Below are 24132 nucleotides of genomic sequence, written 5' to 3'. Positions count from 1 at the left end.
CAAAGGCGATCTCCAGGGTTCTTGGCCTCGAACAGGAAAAGGAATACATCTACCGAGGCCGGTACTCCCAAATGCGCGCACATAATTTGAAACGCCCGCACGAATGCCCAGCTGTTGGGATGGAGCTGGGCGGCAACGATGTCGAGCTCGGTTAAAAGTTCCCGTTCAAAACGGGTGAAGGGAAGCCTGAGTTTCACCTTCTTGGAGAGGGTAGTGTACACGAAGCAGAACAACTCGCCGTTGTTCCCCTTGTCATCCGCGCAGATCGGCACATCGGGAGGGCAAGGCAGCACCATCAGTTTGTCATCGTGCTCCTTGTGGAACGAGAGGTTGGGCTCGTCCCCTTTCTTCAGCCGTAGCACCGCCAGTGCAGAGTTCACTGAAGAGGTCTCCTTCAGCAAAGGTGAGGTGGCCCATGGGTATAGCTTCTTGTAGTCTGGAGAGGGGATGGAGGCTCCTCCGGCGACTGGTGGAGTTTCCTGAGCAAGGTTGGGGCGAGAGGTTGCAGGCCTCTCAGCCTGGGAAGAGGAAGCACCAGGTGCTCGCGGTGGGTTATGCGCTTGGGATGGAGGGTTTCGCGACGAAGGAGGAGGATTCGCGGTGGTCTTTGTACGAGCCATCGCGGGAACTGCAAAGGAAAAAGGAAAAGAAAGATGAGCGAAGGTCGTAGAGGTCGACTCGATTGTGAACGAAGGATGAAAAACGAACAAACGAAAGTTCGTTGTGATGGAAGTAATGGAAGACGAAGCCCTAAGTTACGAAAAGGGAGAAGAAGAAGAGACAACCCACAGCGTATGCACCAGACAGTTAATGGATGATGCGAATCGGTTAAAATGCAACAAATATCAACAGAAAAAGTAAAAGAGGTACCTTTCGATGATCAGATAAACGTTGAAGGGAGTTGGGGATTGAGAGAGTCGAAGAGCGTCGTGGGTTTGCAGAGAAGACTCAGAGCGTTTCGAAGGCAGAAAGATGATGAAACAGTAAAAATGAAAAGGGTTTAAGGGTTTTTCAAACGATTTTTGGAAGCGTAAACGACAGCTAAAGATGACCGTTGATGAAGCCACGTGTCGAGCGTTTGGAAAGGTGTTTGGTGGAGCATCAGGAAAGCAGAAGGTACAAACGTTTGGAATTCTGCGCCAGCGCCACGTAGATCGGTAGTGACGTGACCACTTAGTCTTTTCGCTGGACAAGTCTTCGCTTAAGACTGGGGGGCTTGTGTACCGCCCTGGTAGTCGGAAGTGATGACGTGGCAGCAAGCTATTATGTAGGCGTGTTGAGCAGAGCTCATAGTTGGTAAAAGGGAAGGAAGTCGGGGGGCTCATGTAGTCGCCAGTCCTTAAGTTGGCGTGCTCCGATCTCTAGCATACCAAAACCGGCGGTCACCGGGTTTGAGATGAAGTCGCCGGATTCAAACCCAGACGACCTAGTGGTTAGAGATCGCCGAAAGAAGGACATCGCCAAAAGATCATATAAGCTTGTTTAAGGCTTTCGAAGCAGAGGATAAAGTCGTCAGATAGTCATTCCCTAGCTAGCCAGAAGTTGAAGTCGGGGAACAACTTACCTGAACATGCACAGCGAGACCACAGGGAAGGTGTGTATGAAGGCACCCGTACTCGCCACGCAGAAGAGATCACGCTCCCAGGCAGCTATGCACTGTTGTTTCATGCATAAGTAACTTAGCCAAAAGCCTGAAGAGTAAGAAGTGGCGCCCAAGTCAAGGATGCTCCAGATGGTGACACGTGTACAACTGGATGCGAGCCACGTGTCCAGATGTGTAACTGTCAGGAGAGAGAAAGTGCACAGGTATATAAGAGATTCTAACGAACTTCTGAGGTACGCACGTTTAGATTACTTCTTTACGCTTGCGAGAACTTGAGTACGCTGAGAGAGAATCTTGCACGGTTCCTGAGAGTTCTTAAGTTTTCTCTTAGTATTTGGTGGTTCAGTCGCTGACTTGGGCGTCGGAGCGTGATCGCCGTTCTGTCTTTTTGCAGGTTCTTGAGGTGAATCAAGGCGAAGGACAAAATCTAACACGGCGCAAAGTTGATCCAGGTTTGACGAGGCAAGGTTCTTGCGTCCCAGTCAACAGGCATGATCAGTTGACTAGTGGAAGTAACTTCTCAATGACTTCAACTTTTTCTTTCTCTACCTCAATCCCTCTATGAGAAATTTTCTTAGTACAATGGCACATAACTATAATAAGCAAATATCCATTATTAATTAAAGACAAAATTACAAAATAAAGTTTGAATATAAAAAATTAATTAATGGACCTATTATGAAGTGAAGATGAGGTAATGAGCTCATTAGGCCCCTTAGTTATTAGTATAAATAGCAATGCATTTAATTCAGTAGTAGACAATTAATGAACACTTAATGAACCAAATTTGACTTAAGTTTCGATTAATTCCTGCAAGTACTACAACCCTGTGCGAGTTATACCGAGAAGTGAGCTACCTATCATGTATTGCCGAGAAGTGAGATTAGAATATAAGATCAAGCAACTAGGAGTGAAGTGGTGGAAGGATAATGAAGGTTCAAGCTGAAGGTATTTTCCCTACTAAGAACATTAATCAAAAGGAAGAGAAGAGTCAAATGAAAATAAGGACATTGATGGCTAACCAATGGATTTCAGTGACTTAGTTTCTTCAAGGCTTCCAACCACTAGCATGCTCAGTTGGGCTATCAACATGGGACTAGTAAAACCATAATCTTTTTATCATACACAAACCAAATATAAGAATTAGTTAATTGTATCATACAAAAGGTTAGCAATTTTCGTTTATTTTGTATGTGGCTTTAGGACACTTCATGTATGAAGCATATTCATGATTCTTGGGCTAATAAGGTTGTTGGTTGTGCTATGTTTATTTGCAATATAAGTTAAAAAGGTTGAAAATTGAACTCCAAGACTGGAATAAAAATTCTTTTGGTAATGTTCACAGTGCAGTTCTTCTTAAGCAAGGTCTCCTCCTTGGTATTCAATAAAGCTTAGAGACTGCTAGTTTATCTGATATTAATGGGCTTCTTTGTCAAGAAAAGATTGCTAAGGAGGAGCTTGGTCATGCTCTTCACTGTCAATTTTTGTTTTGAAAAGAAAGGGCTAATATGCTTTGGTTTAAAGATGAGGATAAAAATACTGCTTTTTTCCATGTTGTGGCAAGTGCAAAAATAATTCTAGTGGGATTCATCATCTACGGATTGATATTCTGGATTTTATAAAAGTCTTTATGTTGAGTATATTTCTGATGTTTGCGATACAAGAAATATGGAATATTTTATTGGTACTTATATTCCTTATTTGGTTTCCTCTGAGGAAAATATGATGTAGATTAAATGTCCTAATTTTTTGATAATTAAGAATGTTGTTTTTAATCTTAATGGTAATAGTGCTTCTGGTCCTGATGGTTTTGGTGGTGTTCTCTATCATTCTTGCTAAGAAATTATGGGGACAAATGTTTTAATGTTCTTCAACAGTTTTTTAAACAAAACTGGGTTCTCCCTAGAATGAACAGTAAAGTGGTATCTCGTATTCCTAAGATAAAGGGTATTGAATCCATTAAAGATTCTAGGCCAATTGCTTTTGCTAATTTCAAATTTAAGATTATTTCCAAGATACTGGCGGATAGGCTTGCACTTGTGGCTACTAGAATCATTTCTCCTAATCAATATGGGTTTGTGCAGGGTAGACAAATTCCATATTGTATTGGTATTGCTTCTGAAGCTATTAACATGCTTTCTTAAAAGGTTAGAAGAGGTAATATGGCCTAAAAAGTTGATATTCGTAAAGCCTTTGACACTCTGAGTTGGAAGTTCTTATTATTAGTTTTGACACACTTTGGTTTTCACCCCTCGTGTGTCGGTTGGATTAGTACAATTCTCCGTTCATCTATACTTTTTCTCAAAATAAATGACAGTTTGGTGGGTTTTTTTTTCCTTGTAGTAGAGGTGTCAGACAAGGTGATCCCTTGTCTCCTTTACTTTTTTGTCTTGTAGAGGAAGTTCTCAGTAGAGGTATCTCTAAGCTTGTGAATGATACGAAGATTCTACATATGGCTAGTTCGCAAGGTTATCTCATCCCCTTTCATATTTTATATGTTGATGACATTTTTTTTTCTGTAGGGCGGATAATAAGTCTCCTAGAAATTTGAGTATTTTTCTTAAAACATATGGTGATTTTTCGGGTCAATATATGATAATAATTCTAAGAATAGTTTTTTTCACCATGAATAATTCAAGATTTGTCACCAAAATTCAATGTATTCTTTCTTGTAGTCATGATTGTTTTCCTTTCGCTTATTTATGAGTGTCTATCTTTGTTGGTGCTCCAAAGTGTAGATTTCTTCAACCTTTGACTGATAAAGTCAAATTGAAGCTAGCATCTTGGAAAGGTAGATCTCTTACCATGATGGGTCAGATTCAGTGTGTCAATACGGTAACTACTGGATTTCTAGCTTATAACTTTAATATGTATAAATGACATGTTTCACTTCTTAAGCAAGTTGAGCAGTGGTGTCAAAATTTTATTTGGACTAGTGATATTCTGAAAAAAAAAAAAGCATAGTTATCGTTAATTGGGCTACGATTTGTTCTCCTCTTGAGAATGGAGGTTTGAAGATTATTAACCTTCATCATGAAAATAATGTGTATCTTCTTAAGCTTTCTTGGAACTTTTCTTATAGCAATAGGCCTTGTCTTCTCTCCTGAAAGCCATGGTTCTTAAATCAAAATACGAATTTAGAATGGTTTATAGATCCTCGTCTCTTTAGCTTGGAATTAAGTCGTTTTATTCTACTATACTTGATAATACTTATTGGACTGTTGGTACAGGTACTTTTATTAATTTTTGGAATGATAAATGGTGTTCTACTACTTCTTTAGCATATATTTCAGGGTTATCTGATGGTGCTAGCATTCTAAAGGGTTGATACCAAAAGATGGGTTGTTCTTATTGAATAATGAGGTGAATGTGGCAGAAGCAATGGAGGTGATAGATCAACGATGGCTCATATAGAGCTATGGGTTCCTTGTAGGTGCATGAAATGTATGGAGAGTGATTGGTTGGTTCATATCACTTGGAGAAAGGTGAAGGTGAAAAAGATCAAGATGTCTAACCTAGAGAGGCAAGACAAGGGAGTAGAAGCTTGCAAAAATTTAGCAGCATTTACTCATATAAATTGATCTTTCAAAACATGAGTCAAGCACCCTATTATATAGGTCCAAATGCCTTGGAGAACAAGGAGTAAGGGTAGGATGGGGAATACACAAAAGATGGGCAACTAGGGTATTGACTAAAGTCCATGCCACACCCTAGGAGCAAAGTTCTAGAAGTTAGGTCAAATTCCTACCCAATGATAAGCACATCCCTCCTATTATGTTAAATGTACCCTACTCTACTGTAATTAAAAAAATAAAGAGACTAGCTTTCATGGCTTAGGTTATACTTCTTGTGGCCCTCTTTGAACATATAAAGAAAAGTTTCTCTGCCATCAGTAGCAGTGTTCGACCCTCGACAAATGTGTGAGATTGAATAGAATACTAATTATTAGAAAATCCTAACTATATTCCAGAATATATAATGGATCGAAGTTGGATTAATGTTGTTCGTATAAGTGATGAGTACGAAAGGGGAGTAGAGGAATTTATACAATTTGCGCAGCGTAACGCGATTATTAGTGGTCATGATGGAGCAAAGATCAGGTGTCCGTGCGTTAACTGTTTGAATGGAAGGATACTGGATGTGAATATCAGGAACACCTGCTGTGTGATGGGTTTCTTTGATCTTATACAACTTGGACATGGCATGGTGAATTATTAAATTTACCACGTGTTTCCGTAACTGAGGAATATGTGGGTTCTACCATGGATGAAGCAGTACACGATGATGGAGATGATGATCGATTGGAGGACATGATTCGTGATGTGAGAGCTGAGTGTTTTGCAAAAGCGCATGGATATGAAAGTATGTCAAAAGATGCAGAAACTCCTTTGTATCCTGGATCAACTAACTTCACACGGTTGTCGGCGATGTTAAGATTGATGAATTTGAAGGCAATAAACGGATGGACTGATAAAAACTTCACGGAATTGCTCCAGCTGTTGAAGGATATGCTTCCAGAGGGAAATAGTCTACCTAATCGTAATTACGAGGCCAAAAAGATTCTTTGTCCAATGGGTATGGAGTACAAAAAGATACATGCATGTCCTAATGATTGTATATTATACCGGAAAGATTTTGAATTGTTGAAAAGTTGTCCGAGGTGTGGGTTATCACGTTATAAGTTGAAACAAAAAGATGATGATTTTATTGATGACATGGAAAAGCATGGACCCCCAATGAAGGTTATGTGGTATCTTCCCATCATTCCAAGGATGAAGTGTTTGTTTGCAAACCCAGACGATGCTAAGAATCTTAGATGGCATGCAGATGAGAGGAAATGCGATGGCATGTACCGACATCCAGCTGATTCTATTCAATGGAAGAAATTTGATGATGACTTTCCAGAATTTGATAAAGAATCAAGAAATATCTGACTTGGTTTAGCTACAGACGGAATGAATCCGTTTGGTAATATGAATACAAATCACAGTTCATGGCCTGTATTACTAGTTATTTACAACTTACCTCCTGGATTGTGCATGAAGCGAAAATACATGATGTTGTCTATGATGATATCCGGACCGAAACAACCAGGGAATGATATTGATGTTTATCTAAGTCCCCTAATTGAAGATTTGAAGTTAATGTGGTTCCAGGGTGTCGAAGTATTTGACGGATTTGCTAATGAAACTTTCAAGCTTCATGCCATGTTATTTTGCACCATCAATGACTTTCCGGCATATGGTAACTTATCAGGTTATAGTGTTAAGGGTCACAAAGCGTGTCCAATATGCGAAGAAGACACTGTTTCTCAACAATTGAAACATGGAAGGAAAACAGTATATCTTCGGCATCGGAGGTTTCTTAGAAGTCATCATCCTTACCGGAGGTTGAAAAAAGCCTTTAATGGACACCAAGAGGGTAGTGGTCCACCAACTCCATTAACCGGTGTTGAGGTTTACGAAAAGGTAAATAACATAGACCACACCTTCGGTAAGTCCAAAAAAAAGTCATCTGTGACAAATATTTGGAAGAAGAAATCAATCTTCTTTGATCTTCCGTACTGGTCGAGGTTAGAAGTCAGACATTGTATAGATGTAATGCATGTTGAGAAGAATGTGTGTGATAGCTTAATTGGTACACTTCTTAACATTAACGGGAAGACGAAGGATGGTCTAAATGCTCGTTTAGATTTGATTGAGATGAACATACGCGGCGAGTTGGCACCCATAGAAATGGGTAAGCGTACATATTTGCCCCCAGCCTGTTACACAATGTCAAAAGATGAAAAAATTAGTTTTTGTCAATGTCTAAAGGGTGTGAAAGTGCCACAAGGACATTCCTCAAATGTGAAGAGCCTAGTGTCAATGCAAGATTTGAAGTTAATTGGGTTGAAGTCTCATGATTGTCACATCTTGATGCAACAATTGTTGCCGGTAGCTATCTGTGGGATCTTACCAAAAAATGTTAGACACACCATAACCCGTTTGTGCTCATTCTTCTCTTCCATCTGTTGTAAAGTCATTGATCCCTCAAAACTAGATGAACTTCAAAATGAAATTGTTGTTATCTTGTGAGAATTGGAAATGTTTTTTCCTCCGTCTTTTTTTGACATCATGGTTCATCTAGTGGTGCATCTGGTAAGAGAGGTTAGATTGTGTGGACCAGTGTACTTAAGATGGATGTATCCTGTTGAGCGGTATATGAAAATTTTGAAAGGTTATGTGAAAAATCATTATCGTCCAGAGGCTTCAATGATTGAAAGGTACATAGCTGAAGAAAGTATTGAATTTTGTTCAGAGTACATGACAAAAGCAAATCCAATAGGTGTTCCAGCTAATTCATGGCACCACAGGCGTTCTACAACTAAATGTTTACGTGGTGTGAATATTGTAAGCAAATCTCGATCAGAAGTCTTGCAAGCACATTTGTACATATTGAATAACACAGATGAAGTTGTACCTTACATAGAAGCTCATAAAGCCATTGTGAAGGCAAATAACCCAAGACAAGCAGAGAAATGGGTCTTGATGGAACATAATAGAACTTTCATGCCTTGGTTTAAAGATGAGGTGTTCAAGGATTCAACGGCATCAGAGACCTTGACTTGGTTGGCTGCTGGATTGAAGTTTGATGTCATCTCATGTACAGCGTACGAAGTGAATAATTGTATATTTTACACGAAGTCCATGGATGAAAAGAGTACAGTTCAAAATTCTGGTGTTACTCTTGAAGCCGAGTCAATGCAGTTTTCGACTTCGAAAGATACAAATCCAGTACTTGGATCAATGGCATACTATGGGTTTATAGAAGAGATATGGGAGATTGACTACACTAAGTTTTCCGTTCCAGTTTTCAAGTGTAAATGGGTTGACAATAAAAGTGGGGTTAAAATTGATGAATCAGGATTCACACTAGTGGACTTTCGAAAGATAGGGTATCGAGATGAGCCATTTATAATGGTTCAACAAGCATCTCAGGTTTTCTATGTGAAAGATCCTACGTCAGAACATTGGTATGTCGTTTTACACGGGAAAAAACAAGGGGAAGCCATAGATGATACTGAATATGGCGAAACTCGTTCATTCACACCAATGATAACTAATAAAGATGACGATGTACTTGATGATGTACATGCAACCCGTAAAGACCACAGTGAAGGAATTTACATATAAACATTCAACCCACATGCAACATGTAAATAAATATTTAGAATTTTTTGTATTATTTTTATATGATTTTAATTCGATGCACATTAACTAATGTTTGTTACCTAATTTTTTTAACAGAGACATGGATGACGACCAGACTCCAGACAGACCTCGATTTGGGCGAGGCAGTAGAGGACCTACTAGATTGAAGCGTCTTGCATTGAGACGTGCTGCTGGTGAGAAGACACATGTTGACATTGACGTCAACACTGGAGTGGCTTTTGGTCCTAAGGCAGATGAGTTTATGAGCTATCTTGGAGTTGTTTCTCGTGAGAGGCTCTCCATTTTGATTAATTCATGGGATGAGGTTTCAGAGGTTGATCGGAACATGCTATGGGATGATGTTCTAGTAAGCTTTACATTATTATTGTTATCATATAATGCTTTTTAATATTGATTAATTAATTTTAATTTGATGATGTTATTTTCCAGGCAAACTTTGACATTCCTGATGTGGAACCGCTTCGATCAAAGATATTATCCAATATCGCACTTAAATTTCGTACCTTTAAGTCAAGACTGACTTCGAGATACATTTTTGGCGACCTTAAAGACGAAAATCCATGTTTAAAGTACCAACATATTGATGAAGAGACATGGCGTCTTTTTAGAGAAAGCCATGAAAATGAGGCTTGGATGGTAAGTGAAGTAACTTTTTTGTTTATATAACATTAATAAGTTTATCTTATTTACTTCAGTTTGTTTATTTCAATTATGACAGGATCGTCGGAAGAAAGCTCAAGAGATAGCTTTGAAGAATCTTACCCCGCACGTTATGTCTCGTTCGGGGTATAGAAAACTTGAGCAAACACTGATGGTGGAAAAGGAGAAATCTCAACAGGGGACGTTGTTTGAGAATGTGGAAACAGGGGTCACTTCTCCTCCATCACCACCTTTTCGCCATGTAAAATGGAAGAGGGCCCGAATTAAGAAGTCGGGTGCACCAAGTTCTAAGCAATCCGGGGTTATAATCGAAAAAATTGTATGTTATTTTTGTTATTTTCAATTTTTTTAAAGCATTAATTATATTAATGATTGAAAATATGATTTTTGTGTACTCTTGCAGGATTCCTTGGAATCCGACGGTAAATTTGTTGCTGAAGGTCGTCACGATATCCTGGTTGAAGCAATTGGACGACCTGAACACTCTGGTCGTGTTTGTGCCGCTGGACAAGGGGTCGGAATTAAACTTTATTTTGGAGTTTCAGAACGACAGCCATCCTCCTCCTCCAAGAAGGAAACTCAAATGAAGAGTAAGTTACGTGAAGAAATAATGGAGGAGATGAGAAAGGAGACTGATTTGATGTGGCTGGAGATGAAAAAGGAGAATGATCGAATGCGACAAGAGTTTCTATCGCAACAAGTTTGTGCTGAGCCGATTGAACCCCTTGTTAGTCCCACTCCCAAGAGCACAAAGGGGAGTTGTGCGGCTCCTCCAACATCAGGGGATGATATCAATGGGCAGACAGAGGATTGTGAGCTACTGGTAGTGGGCGACAAACTTCCTCGGGTGGTGGCACTTGGAAAAGTCTATACAAACGCCACCACCTTACATAACGTTCCTCTCTCCCCTGATGTGGCGAAGGTAACAGTTGAAAAAGTACGATTTCCTGATGCTCGTGTTCCACTACCTTCAGATGAGGTAACCACTGTGGCCGATGCATTTCAGACATTCGTTGCCTGGCCCAGAGAGCTCATTCGATCTATGCCCGAACCTCATGTAATAATTTCGTTTCATTATATTATTTTTTATTTATATTTATATATTACATATAATTTAATACAAATGTTGTTTATCTTGTAGAAACCTTTTCAGCCACCAAGTCCGAAAAAGAAGCGTGAGGTTCCAGTTGACGATCCTATGGCTTCCCTACGTCTCATTGCTAGTCAGATTGGCAATGATCCTTTTCCAGTTCCGTGGGATAATACATTTTTTCAAATCAACACTGAACTGCCACTGATGATTTACAACACAGATTTATCAGAATTTATATCTGGGAAACAGGAGCTCAATATAAGTATAATTCAATTTTTATGATGTAAGTATCTTTACCTATTATTCAATTTACTTTATGTTAAATTATTATTGATTATGCTTTAACTAAAAACTTGTAGGTTTTTGCATAGAGTCTGTATCACTGAGGGGAAGGAAAATATGTATGGATTCTTAGATCTTGCATATACTAATCCCGTTGGACCAAACTCAACTGAGACTCAAGCATACATCACTAACATCCTGGAAAAAGAGGGAAAAAAAATTTATTTATGCCCTTATATTAATGAGTAAGTTTAATTATATGTCATCAATTATTATTATTTCATATTTTAAATATTTACTAACTTTTTTCATTGATCATATAGGCATCATTGGCAGTTACTTGTCTTATCAATGGTTGATAAGACTGCTGTGTGGTTCTGTTCCCTACACAAGAAGATGCCCACAAAATTTAAGGATATCATTGATACGTAAGTATAGTATAAACTTAACTTTGTATGTTACTAATTAACCATCTACTAACGAGGTTTTTTGTATTAACCAGTTCATGGCGTGGATATAACATCCTAAAAGGTCGATCCAGTTCAAATAATTTGAACTACATAAGAGTAAAGGTTTGTAATTTTTTTCTTTCTCTATTATCATTGTTTATCAATATACTAACATATTACTTTTTATTGAATTATAGTGTAATAAACAACCAGGAAGCTATGAGTGTGGCTATTACATTATGCAATGGATGATTACCATTATAAGACTAGGTGTTAAAACTGGTTGGAAAGAGGTATATGTTAAATCATTTTTATAATTCTTGAACATATATATATCTAGAAACTAATTTATGTCAACTTTGCAATGCAGTTATTCACAGAAGAAACACCAATGAGTGAGGAAGGCATTTCATATGTTAGAGATTCTTGGTCCGCATATTTCATTAATTTTTATAACTCTAGCATAGGTAAACAATAGTGGTTTTATTATATGTAATTTGATCACTTGTAAATGTACATTTTGATGATTTCAATTGATTACTATATTTTTGTATTTGTCTGGCTGGGTTTGATCATTATGCAGGTTATTTAAATATATGGTTTCTGCACAAAACAGAGTGTACTTTAAAAAAAAAGCACTATTTACAAATGCGGTCTTGGTAAATGACCGCATTTGTAAATAGTGATTTATGAATGCGGTTTTTACCAAGACCGCATTCATAAATCCCAAACCCCAAACCCACTCCCTAATTCAGAATCTATAAATATAACAAATAGAAGGCACTTCCAGGGTAAGTTTTAAAAAAAATTCAAAAAGAAAAAAATTCAAATTTTAACTAAAAATAGCAAGCTGAAACTCATTCTGGGAGTGACAAGTGGCACTCTATATGACTTACACGTGTGAAAACTCCATTTCTTTAAATACTCCCTTTCTTTATACACACTTTCAGCGTTTCTCTCTCCTATTACTCAACTTCCCCGATCTCTCTTATCTGGTTCCCTGCACCGTTCTTCTCTTTGTTTCCTTCTCTCTCCTATTTTTCAACTTCCCCGGTATCTCTTCTCTGGATTTCCTGCACGGTTCTTCTCTGGATTTCCTACAGTTCTCTCCTATTTCTCCATGTTATTATTTCTTCTTTTTGGGTTTTTCTGTTCAAAGTTTCATTCTTTTCATGTTTCTGATGATTCTTTTCTTTGGGTTTCCTGCACGGATCTTCTCTGGGTTTCCTGTGGTTCTCTCCTATTTCTCCAGGTTATTATTTCTTCTTTTTGGGTTTTTCTTATCAAAGTTTCGTTCTTTTCATGTTTCTGATGATTTTTTTCTCTCTGGATTTCCTGCACGGTTCTTCTCTGGGTTTCCTACAGTTCTCTCCTATTTCTCCAGGTTATTATTTATTCTTTTTGGGTTTTTCTTATCAAAGTTTCATTCTTTTCATGTTTCTGATGATTTTTTTCTTTGGGTTTCCTGCACGGTTCTTCTCTGGGTTTCCTGTGGTTCTCTCCTATTTCTCCAGGTTATTATTTCTTCTTTTTGGGTTTTTCTTATCAAAGTTTCATTCTTTTCATGTTTCTGATGATTTTTTTCTTCTCTGGGTTGGGTTTCCTACGGTTCTCTCCTATTTCTCCAGGTTATTATTTCTTCTTTTTGGGTTTTTCTTATCAAAGTTTCGTTCTTTTCATGTTTCTGATGATTTTTTTTTCTTTTCTTCTCTGGGTTTCCTGCAGGTTCTTCTTTGGGTTTCCTTCTCTCTTATTTCTCTAGGTTATTATTTTTTCTTTTTGGGTTTTTCTTATCAAAGTTTCGCTCTTTTCATGTTTCTGATATTTTTTTCTTCTTTGGGTTTCCTGCACGGTTCTTCTCTTGGTTTCCTGTGGTTCTCTCCTATTTCTCCAGGTTATTATTTATTCTTTTTGGGTTTTTCTTATCAAAGTTTCGTTATTTTCATGTTTCTGCTGTTTTTTTTTTCATCTACATTTCATTTCAGTTTCTTTTTTTCATCTACATTTCATTTCAGTTTCTTCCGCAACCAGTAGTGGAAGTGAAATGGATTTTCGTTCATATTCATTGTATGTTCAAGCACCAAGGTAAAATCTTTTCCAGGGTAAGTTTGTCTGTCCTCATGGTTTGGACTTCCACTCAAAGAGATATTTTTTTGGGTTTTGTTTATCAAAGTTTCGTTTTTTTTCAATGTCTCTGCTGATTCTTTTCATTTCTTTTACTGTTTCTTTGCTTCTTTGTTCTTGACATTGTTGATCCTGTGTTTTGTTGTTACGTTTCATAGCATAAAAATGATATTTTTTTTTTGTTTTTCTTATCAAAGTTTCATTATTTTCATGTTTCTGTTGATTATGTTCATCTCTTTTACCGTTTCTTGCTTCTTTGTTCTTCACATTGTTGATCCTGGGTTTTGTTGTTACGTTTCATAGCATAAAAATGATATTTTTTTTTGGTTTTTCTTATCAAAGTTTCATTATTTTCATGTTTTTGCTTATTCTTTTCATCTCTTTTACCACCTCTTTGTTTCTTTGCTGATAAAATCGTTAATGGAGTTTTTTTTACTTAGGATTTGGACTTCCACTCAAAGAGATCTCCTTTTTGTTGTTAAACTTTCTTTGGCAAATTTTTTACACCTTTTTTTCATCTATATTTCAGTTTGTGCAGCTTCGTGTAGTGGAAGTGGAATGAATTTTCGTTCATATCAATAGTACCTTCAAGCATCAAGGTGAAATCTTTTCTTTCCTCTTTTCTCAGAGTTGTTTTCATTGTTCATTTTTTTTTCTGATAAAATCGTTAATGAAGTTATTTTTGGGCTACTTAGGGTTTTGACTTCCTCTCAAAGATGTGCGGCAAAATTTTGTTGGGATGGAGGAAATTTTGTCAGATCCATGCACTTTGTGAAGACCACAAATTGATCTTTCATAGTGGGATTCATATGATGGTGTTGTAAGTGCTGGGAAAATTCAGGATTGTATTCTTCTGAATTTAATTTTCCAAAGACAATGTTCTGATTATAGAGATTTCATTACTATTATAGAGTTATGTAATTTGCAAATTGTTGTAATGTCCACCGGAGAAAATTAATTGTTTACTTTATTTTAGTTATCAAGTTTTGTAATTTCATATTAAATATTATTATGGAATGTTATTTTGTATTTTTTATTTCAATATGTTACTTTATAGTTTACTTTGAAAAGAGATGTGTTATTTGTTTATAATAATGTGTTGGCATAAATAAGTTAAACTTCATAAAAAGTTATTCTTCAATTTAATGTATTTAATTATATTTAATGTATTTAATTTTATTATTCGCATTAATGTATTCCTCCGAAAAACTTTAACGTTAAGATTATTCGCATTATATTATTCTTCAAAATTCAAAATTCAAATTCAAATTCAAAATTCAAATTTCAAATTTCAAATTCAAATTCAAAATTCAAATTCAAAACTTTAATGTATTTAATATTCAAAATTTACAATTCCAAGATCATTAATTACCTTTCTGACTCATATCTTCTTTTTTCTGACTTATTCTGCTGCACACTTATTTCCAATTCCAAGATTATTATTATTATTATTATTAATCTTAAAATATTTTCAAATTTTATAATTCCAATATCATTAATTACCTTTCTGATTCATATCTTCTTTTTCTGACTTCTTCTGCTGCACACTTATTTCCAATTCCAAGATTATTATTAAAAATAATAATTTAAAAATATTTAATATTTCATATTATCAAATTTTACAATTCCAAGATCATTGATTACTTTTCTGATTCATATCTTCTTTTTCTGACTTCTTCTGCTGCACACTTATTTCCAATTCCAAAATTATTATTATTATTATTATTATTATTATTATTATTATTATTATTATTATTATTAATCTTCAAATATTTAATTTTTCAGATTTTAAAATTTTAAAATTTCAACAACAATAATTACCTTTCTGACAATACTTTCATTATGTTTTCTTACTATTTCTGGTTCTATTATTTATTTTCTACTTAAATAAAAATATAAAATTTATAAGTTTTTTAACATCCTAAATAAATATAAATTCACTCAATTTTAATGTCATTCTTAAATAAAAATCGAAAATCAATAAAGTTACTAGATTATTCAAAATTCTAAATAAATACATATCTCAAATAAATAAAACATTTATAAGTTTTCAAAATACTCAATAATAAAAAAATATTAAATTATTTTATTTCCAACTTAAATAAAAAACTAAAATAAAGGAAATTTATAGGTTTTTCAAAATCAAATAAATATAAGTCTAAAAAATATTTAATGTTATTCTTAAATAAAAATTCAAAATAATACAATTCCTAAATCATTTAATCTCATTCTTAAATTAAAACTGAAAATCAATAAAATTTCTAAATTATTTAATGTCATTCTTAAATGAAAATATAAATTAATTAAATTTTTATGTTTTTCAAATTTCTAAATGAATACAAATCCTAAATAATAAATAACATTTATAATGTTTTTAAAATCCTAAATAAATACAAAATCTAAATGATTTAATATTTTAAATAAATTAAATTCCTAAATTATTCAAAATCCTAAATGGAAATAAAAAATGTCATACTTAATTTAATGGAAATAAAAAAAATCCTAAATTATTTAAAATTATAAACAAATACAAATCTTAAATTAATAAATGTAGTACTTAAATAAAAAATTTGCAATAAATAAAATACATAAATTATTGAAAATTAGAAATAAATACAAATTCTAATTATTGAATGTCATACTTAAATAAAAATTTATAATACATAAAATTCTTAAATTATTTAAAAATATAAATAAACACAAATTTTAAATTATTCAATGTCATACTTCGATAAAATTTTATAATAATAATATTTTTAAATAATTTAAGAATTTTAAACATATAAAAATCCTAAATTATTTAATGTCCTACTTAAATAAATAATTTTTTTTTTCATTATTCTAAATATCAAAATAATAATTATTATTATAACTGTTTACACATAACTGTTTATTGTTACTAATTTTCTAAACAAATTTTGTAAGTTTGTTATACTTTAATTATTTATCTCTGTGTATCATTTTATGTTCATGTATTGTATATATTAACTTAGCATGAAGTAGGTGAACAATACTTCATTTTCTTCGTAAATATCTTATGGCAACATAATATTATATAATTATTTATATAATGTAATTTGTTCAAAAAAAAATTTTTATTGTAATGTATTTGTTATAACAAAAACTTATTCATTTCTTTTTATTTATAATTAATTTGTAGACTACTAATCTATGTAGCATAGACATTGACACGGGGAAACGGGACACTGGGACACAAATCTATATATTATATAATTATGAATTATACAAATTGACAATAAAGATTTATGTGCACAAGTATTAATTTATATGACAAAATGTGACTTCATAATTTAATATCATTTTCCCCTACAATATGTTTGTGGAAGAAACAAACATTTTTATTACTTTTATTATAACTGTAATTGGTATAATATAATAAACTAATTTTTTAATTTCAATAATTATTCTGAGAGATTTTTTGCATATTAACTTAGCATGAAGTTGGTGAATAAAACTTCATTTTCTTCATAAATATCTTATGAGAACATAATATTAGATAATTCTTTATATAATTTAAATTTGTTCAAATTATTTTTTTCTATTGTGATGTAATTGTTATGGCAAAAATTTATGCATTCATATTTATTTATAATTAATTTATGGACTACTAATCTATGTAGCATAGAAATTGACACGGGGACACGGGACACGAGGAGACAGGGACATGGATATATATATTATATAATTATGAATTATATAACTTAACAATAAAGATTTATGTGCACGAGTATTAATTTATATGACTAAATGTGACTTCTTAATTTAATATGATTCTCGCCTACAATATGTATTGGAAGAAATACACATTTTCTATTTATTTTACTATAACACTACCTGGTATAATATAATGAATTAATTTTTTAATTGCAATAATTATTCGGAGAGATTTTTGCATATTAAGTTAGCATGAAGTTGGGGAACAGTACTTCATTTTCTTCGTAAATATATTATGGGAACATAATATTAGATCATTATTTATATAATGTAAATTTGTTCAAATTATTTTTTTTCTATTGTAATGCATTTGTTATGACAAAAATTTATTCATTCCTTTTTATTTATTATTAATTTGTGCACTACTAATTTAAGTAGCATAGCCACGGGGACACCAGGACACATATCTATATATTATATAATTATGAATTATATAAATTGACAATAAATATTTATGTGCACAAGTATTAATTTATATGACAAAATGTGACTTCATAATTTCATATGATTTTTGCCTACAATATGTTTATGGAAGAAACACACATTTTTTATTACTTTTATTATAACTTTAATTGGTATAATATAATGAATTAATTTTTTAATTGCAATAATTATTATAAGAGATTTTTGTGTATTAACTTAGCATAAAGTTGGTGAAGAGTACTTCATTTTCTTTGTAAATATCTTATGGGAACATAATATTAGATAATTATTTATATAATGTAAATTTGTTCAAATTATTTTTTTCTATTGTAATGTATTTGTTAAGGCAAAAATTTATTCATTCCTTTGTATTTATAATTAATTTGTGGACTACTAATCTATGTAGCATAGACAGTGACAAGGGGACACAGATCTATAAATTAAATAATTATGAATTATAGAAATTGACAATAAAGATTTATGTGCAGAAGTATTAATTTATATGACAAAATGTGACTTCATAATTTAATATGATTTTCCCCTACAATATGTTTCTGGAAGAAACACACATTTTTTTATTACTTTTGCTATAACTGTACTTGGTATAATATAATGAATTAATTTTTTAATTGCAATAATTATTATGAGAGATATTTGAATATTAACTTAGCATGAAGTTGGTGAGCAATACTTCCTTTTCTTCGTAAATATCTTATGGGAACATAATATTATATAATTATTTATATAATGTAAATTTGTTCAAATTCTTTTTTTTCTATTGTAATGTATTTTTTATGACAAAAATTTATTCATTCCTTTTTATTTATAATTAATTTTTAAACTACTAATCTATGTAGCATAGACACTGACACGGGGACACGGGGACAAGGGGACATGGCGACACAAATCTATATATTATATAATTATGAATTATATAACATGACAATAAAGATTTATGTGCACAAGTATTAATTTATATGACAAAATATGACTTCATAATTTAATATGATTTTCGCCTACAATATGTTTCTGGAAGAAACACACATTTTTTATTACTTTTACTATAACTTTAATTGCTATAATATAATGAATTATTTTTTTAATTGCAATAATTATTCTGAGAGATTTTTGCATATTAACTTAGAATGAAGTTGGTGAACAGTACTTCATTTTCTTCGTAAATATCTTATGGGAACATAATATTAGATAATTATTTATATAATGTAAATTTGTTCAAATTATTTTTTTCTATTGTAATGTATTTGTTAAGGCAAAAATTTATGCATTCATTTTTATTTATAATTAATTTATGAACTACTAATCTATGTAGCATAACATTGACACGGGGAAACAGGGACACAGATTTATATATTATATAATTATGAATTATATAACATGACAATAAAGATTTATGTGCACAAGTATTAATTTATATGACAAAATGTGACTTCATAATATAATATCATTTTTGCCTATAATATGTTTCTGGAAGAAATACACATTTTTTATTACTTTTACCATAACAATACTTGGTATAATATAATGAATTAATTTTTTAATTGCAATAATTATTCTGAGAGATTTTTGCAAATTAACTTAGCATAAAGTTGGTGAACAGTACTTCATTTTCTTCGTAAATATCTTATGGGAACAAAATATTAGATAATTATTTATATAATGTAAATTTGTTCAAATTATTTTTTTCTATTGTAATGTATTTGTTAAGGCAAAAATTTATTCATTCCTTTTTATTTATAATTAATTTGTGGATTACTAATCTATGTAGCATAGACAGTGACACGAGGACATAGATCTATAAATTAAATAATTATGAATTATAGAAATTGACAATAAAGATTTATGTGCAGAAGTATTAATTTATATGACAAAATGTGACTTCATAATGTAATATGATTTTCCCCTACAATATGTTTCTGGAAGAAACACACATTTTTTTATTACTTTTGCTATAACTGTACTTGGTATAATATAATGAATTAATTTTTTAATTGCAATAATTATTATGAGAGATATTTGCATATTAACTTAGCATGAAGTTGGTGAGCAATACTTCATTTTCTTCGTAAATATCTTATAGGAACATAATATTATATAATTATTTATATAATGTAAATTTGTTCAAATTATTTTTTTTCTATTGTAATGTATTTTTTATGACAAAAATTTATTCATTCCTTTTTATTTATAATTAATTTTTGCACTACTAATCTATGTAGCATAGACACTGACACGGGCACACGGGACACTCGGACAAGGGGACATGGGGACACAAATCTATATATTATATAATTATGAATTATATAACATGACAATAAAAATTTATGTGCACAAGTATTAATTTATATGACAAAATATGACTTCATAATTTAATATGATTTTCGCCTACAATATGTTTATGGAAGAAACACACATTTTTTATTACTTTTATTATAACTTTAATTGGTATAATATAATGAATTATTTTTTTAATTGCAATAATTATTCTCAGAGATTTTTGCATATTAACTTAGCATGAAGTTGGTGAACAGTACTTCATTTTCTTCGTAAATATCTTATGGGAACATACTATTAGATAATTATTTATATAATGTAAATTTGTTCAAATTAATTTTTTCTATTGTAATGTATTTGTTAAGGCAAAAATTTATGCATTCATTTTTATATATAATTAATTTATGAACTACTAATCTATGTAGCATAACATTGACACGGGGAAACAGAGTCACAGGGACAAAGATTTATATATTATATAATTATGAATTATATAAATTGACAATAAAGATTTATGTGCACAAGTATTAATTTATATGACAAAATGTGACTTCATAATTTAATATCATTTTCGCCTATAATATGTTTCTGGAAGAAATACACATTTTTTATTACTTTTACCATAACAGTACTTGGTATAATATAATGAATTAATTTTTTAATTGCAATAATTATTCTGAGAGATTTTTGCAAATTAACTTAGCATGAAGTTGGTGAACAGTACTTCCTTTTCTTCGTAAATATCTTATGGGAACAAAATATTAGATAATTATTTATATAATGTAAATTTGTTAAAATTATTTTTTTCTATTGTAATGTATTTTGTTACGGAATTTTTTTTTTCATTCCTTTTTATTTATAATTAATTTGTGCACTACTAATCTATTTAGCATAGCCACGGACACGGGAACACGAGGACACCGGAACACGGGGATACGGAACATGAGGACACAGGTACACGAGGTCACGGATCTATATATTAAATAATTATGAATTATATAAATTACAATAAAGATTTATGTGCACAAATATTAATTTATATGACAAAATGTGACTTCATAATTTGATATGATTTTCGCCTACAATATGTTTCTGTAAAAAAATACACATTTTTTATTACTTTTATTATAACTGTACTTGGTATAATATAATGAATTAATTTTTTAATTGCAAAAATTATTTTGAGAGATCTTTGCATATTAATTTAACATGAAGTCAGTGAAACATACTTCATATTTTTCGTAAATATCTTATGAGAACATAATATTAGATAATTATTTATATAATGTAAATTTGTTCAAATTATTTTTTTCTATTGTAGTGTATTTGTTATGACAAATAATTAATTTGTGGACTACTAATCTATGTAGCATACACACGAACATGGGGACACGAGGATACGGGGACACACGGACACGGATCTATATATTATATAATTATGAATTATATAAATTGACAAAAAAAAAATTATGTGCACAAGTATTAATTTATATGACAAAATGTGACTTCATAATTTAATATAATTATCGCCTACAATATGTTTCTGGAAGAAACACACATTTTTTTATTACTTTTACTATAATTGTAATTGGTATATTATAATTAATTAATTTTTTAATTGCAATAATTATTCTGAGAGATTCTTGCATATTAACTTAGCATGAAGTTGGTGAACAGTACTTCATTTTCTTCGTAAATATCTTATGGGAACGTAATATCAGATAATTATTTATATATTGTAAATTTGTTGAAATTATTTTTTCTTCTGTGGTAATGTATTTGTTATTGCAAAAATTTATTCATTCCTTTTTATTTATAATTAATTTGTGGACTACTAATCTATGTAGCATAGACACTGACACAGGGACACGGGACACGGGGAACCAAGGACACGGGGACACAGAGACACGGATTTATATATTATATAATTATGAATTATATAAATTGACAATAAAGATTTATGTGTACAAGTATTAATTTATATGACAAAATGTGACTTCATAATTTAATATCATTTTCGCTTATAAAGTTTATGGAAGAAATACATATTTTTTCTTATTTTTACCATAACAGTACTTGGTATAATATAAAGAATTAATTTTTTAATTGCAGTAATTATTCTGAGAGATTTTTGCAAATTAACTTAGCATGAAGTTGGTGAACAGTACTTCATTCTCTTCGTAAATATCTTATGGAAAATAATATTACATAATTATTTATATAATGTAAATTTGTTCAAATTATTTTTTTCTATTGTAATGTATTTTTTAAGGCAAAAATTTATTCTTTCCTTTTTATTTATAATTAATTTGTTGACTACTAATCTATGTAGAATAGACAGTGACACGGGGACACGGGACACGGGGACACAGATCTATATATTAAATAATTATGAATTCTAGAAATTGACAATAAAGATTTATGTGCACAAGTATTAATTTATATGACAAAATATGACTTCATAATTTAATATGATTTTCGCCTACAATATGTTTCTGGAAGAAACACACATTTTTTATTACTTTTGCTATAACTGTACTTGGTATAATATAATGAATTAATTTTTTAATTGCAATAATTATTATCAGAGACATTTGCATACTAACTTAGGATGAAGTTGGTGAACAATACTTCATTTCCTTCGTAAATATCTTATGGGAACATAATATTAGATAATTATTTATATAATGTAATTTGTTCAAATTATTTGTTTTATTGTAATGTATTTGTTATGGCAAAAACTTATTCATTCCTTTTTATTTATAATTAATTTGTAGACTACTAATCTATGTAGCATAGACATTGACACGGGGAAACGGGACACTGGGACACGAATCTATATATTATATAATTATGAATTATATAAATTGACAATAAAGATTTATGTTCACAAGTATTAATTTATATGAGAAAATGTGACTTCATAATTTAATATGATTTTCCCCTACAAGATGTTTCTGGAAGAAACACACATTTTTTATTACTTTTATTATAACTGTTATTGGTATAATATAATCAACTAATTTTTTAATTGCAATAATTATTCTGAGAGATTATTGCATAATAATTTAGCATGAAGTTAGTGAATAGAACTCTATTTTTTTCCTAAATATCTTATGAGAACATAATATTAGATAATTCTTTAAATAATTTAAATTTGTTCAAATTATTTTTTTCTATTGTAATGTATTTGTTAAGGCAAAAATTTATGCATTCATTTTTATTTATAATTAATTTATGGACTACTAATCTATGTAGCATAGACATTGACACGGGGACACGAGACACGTGGAAACAGGGAGACCGGGACACGGATCTTTATATTATATAATTATAAATTATATAACTTAACAATAAAGATTTATGTGCACAAGTATTAATTTATATGACTAAATGTCACTTCTTAATTTAATATGATTCTCGCCTACAATATGTATCTGGAATAAATACACATTTTTTATTACTTTTACTATAACACTACTTGGTATAATATAATGAATTAATTTTTTAATTGCAATAGTTATTCGGAGAGGTTTTTGCATATTAAGTTAGCATGAAGTTGGGGAACAGTACTTCATTTTCTACGTAAATATCTTATGGGAACATAATATTAGATAATTATTTATATAATGTAAATTTGTTCAAATTATTTTTTTCTATTTTAATATATTTGTTATGACAAAAATTTATTCATTCCTTTTTATTTATTATTAATTTGTGCACACTACTAATTTATGTAGCATAGACACGGGGACACATATCTTTATATTATATAATTATGAATTATATAAATTGACAATAAATATTTATGTGCACAAGTATTAATTTATATGACGAAATGTGACTTCATAATTTAATATGATTTTTGCCTACAATATGTTTATGGAAGAAACAGACATTTTTTATTACTTATATTATAACTTTAATTGATATAATATAATGAATTAATTTTTTAATTGCAATAATTATTCTGAGATATTTTTGTGTATTAACTTAGCATAAAGTTGGTGAACAGTACTTCATTTTTTTCGTAAATATTTTCTAGGAACATAATATTAGATAATTATTTATATAATGTAAATTTGTTCAAATTATTTTTTTCTATTGTAATGTATTTGTTAAGGCAAAAATTTATTCATTCCTTTTTATTTATAATTAATTTGTGGACTACTAATCTATGTAGCATAGACAATGACACGGGGACACGGGACACGTGGACACGGGGACAAGGGGACACGTGGACACAGATCTATATAT

The 24132-nt window shown here is 31.2% G+C and overlaps 1 protein-coding gene and 1 long non-coding RNA gene across 2 annotated transcripts; both read left to right on the top strand.

The window, feature by feature from the left end:
- The first annotated feature begins 9142 nt into the window (after positions 1–9142).
- LOC150028715 (uncharacterized) lies at positions 9143–10852 on the top strand. Its single transcript, XM_090300066.1, has 3 exons — positions 9143–9163; positions 9881–10534; positions 10619–10852. Exons 1-3 carry the CDS (start codon positions 9143–9145, stop codon positions 10850–10852), a joined length of 909 nt encoding a protein of 302 aa, XP_090156192.1.
- Positions 10853–13010: 2158 nt separating this feature from the next.
- LOC137823377 (uncharacterized) lies at positions 13011–14363 on the top strand. Its single transcript, XR_011083115.2, has 4 exons — positions 13011–13063; positions 13317–13403; positions 13955–14024; positions 14121–14363. It is a non-coding gene; the product is annotated as an uncharacterized LOC137823377 (long non-coding RNA).
- The last annotated feature ends 9769 nt before the right edge of the window (positions 14364–24132 follow it).

The sequence above is a fragment of the Phaseolus vulgaris genome, chromosome 3, assembly GCF_051622355.1.
Source record: "Phaseolus vulgaris cultivar YP4 chromosome 3, ASM5162235v1, whole genome shotgun sequence".
Taxonomy (NCBI): Eukaryota; Viridiplantae; Streptophyta; class Magnoliopsida; order Fabales; family Fabaceae; genus Phaseolus; species Phaseolus vulgaris.
Note: the sequence above shows the minus strand (reverse complement) of the source record. Positions and strands in the feature narration are given on the sequence as shown.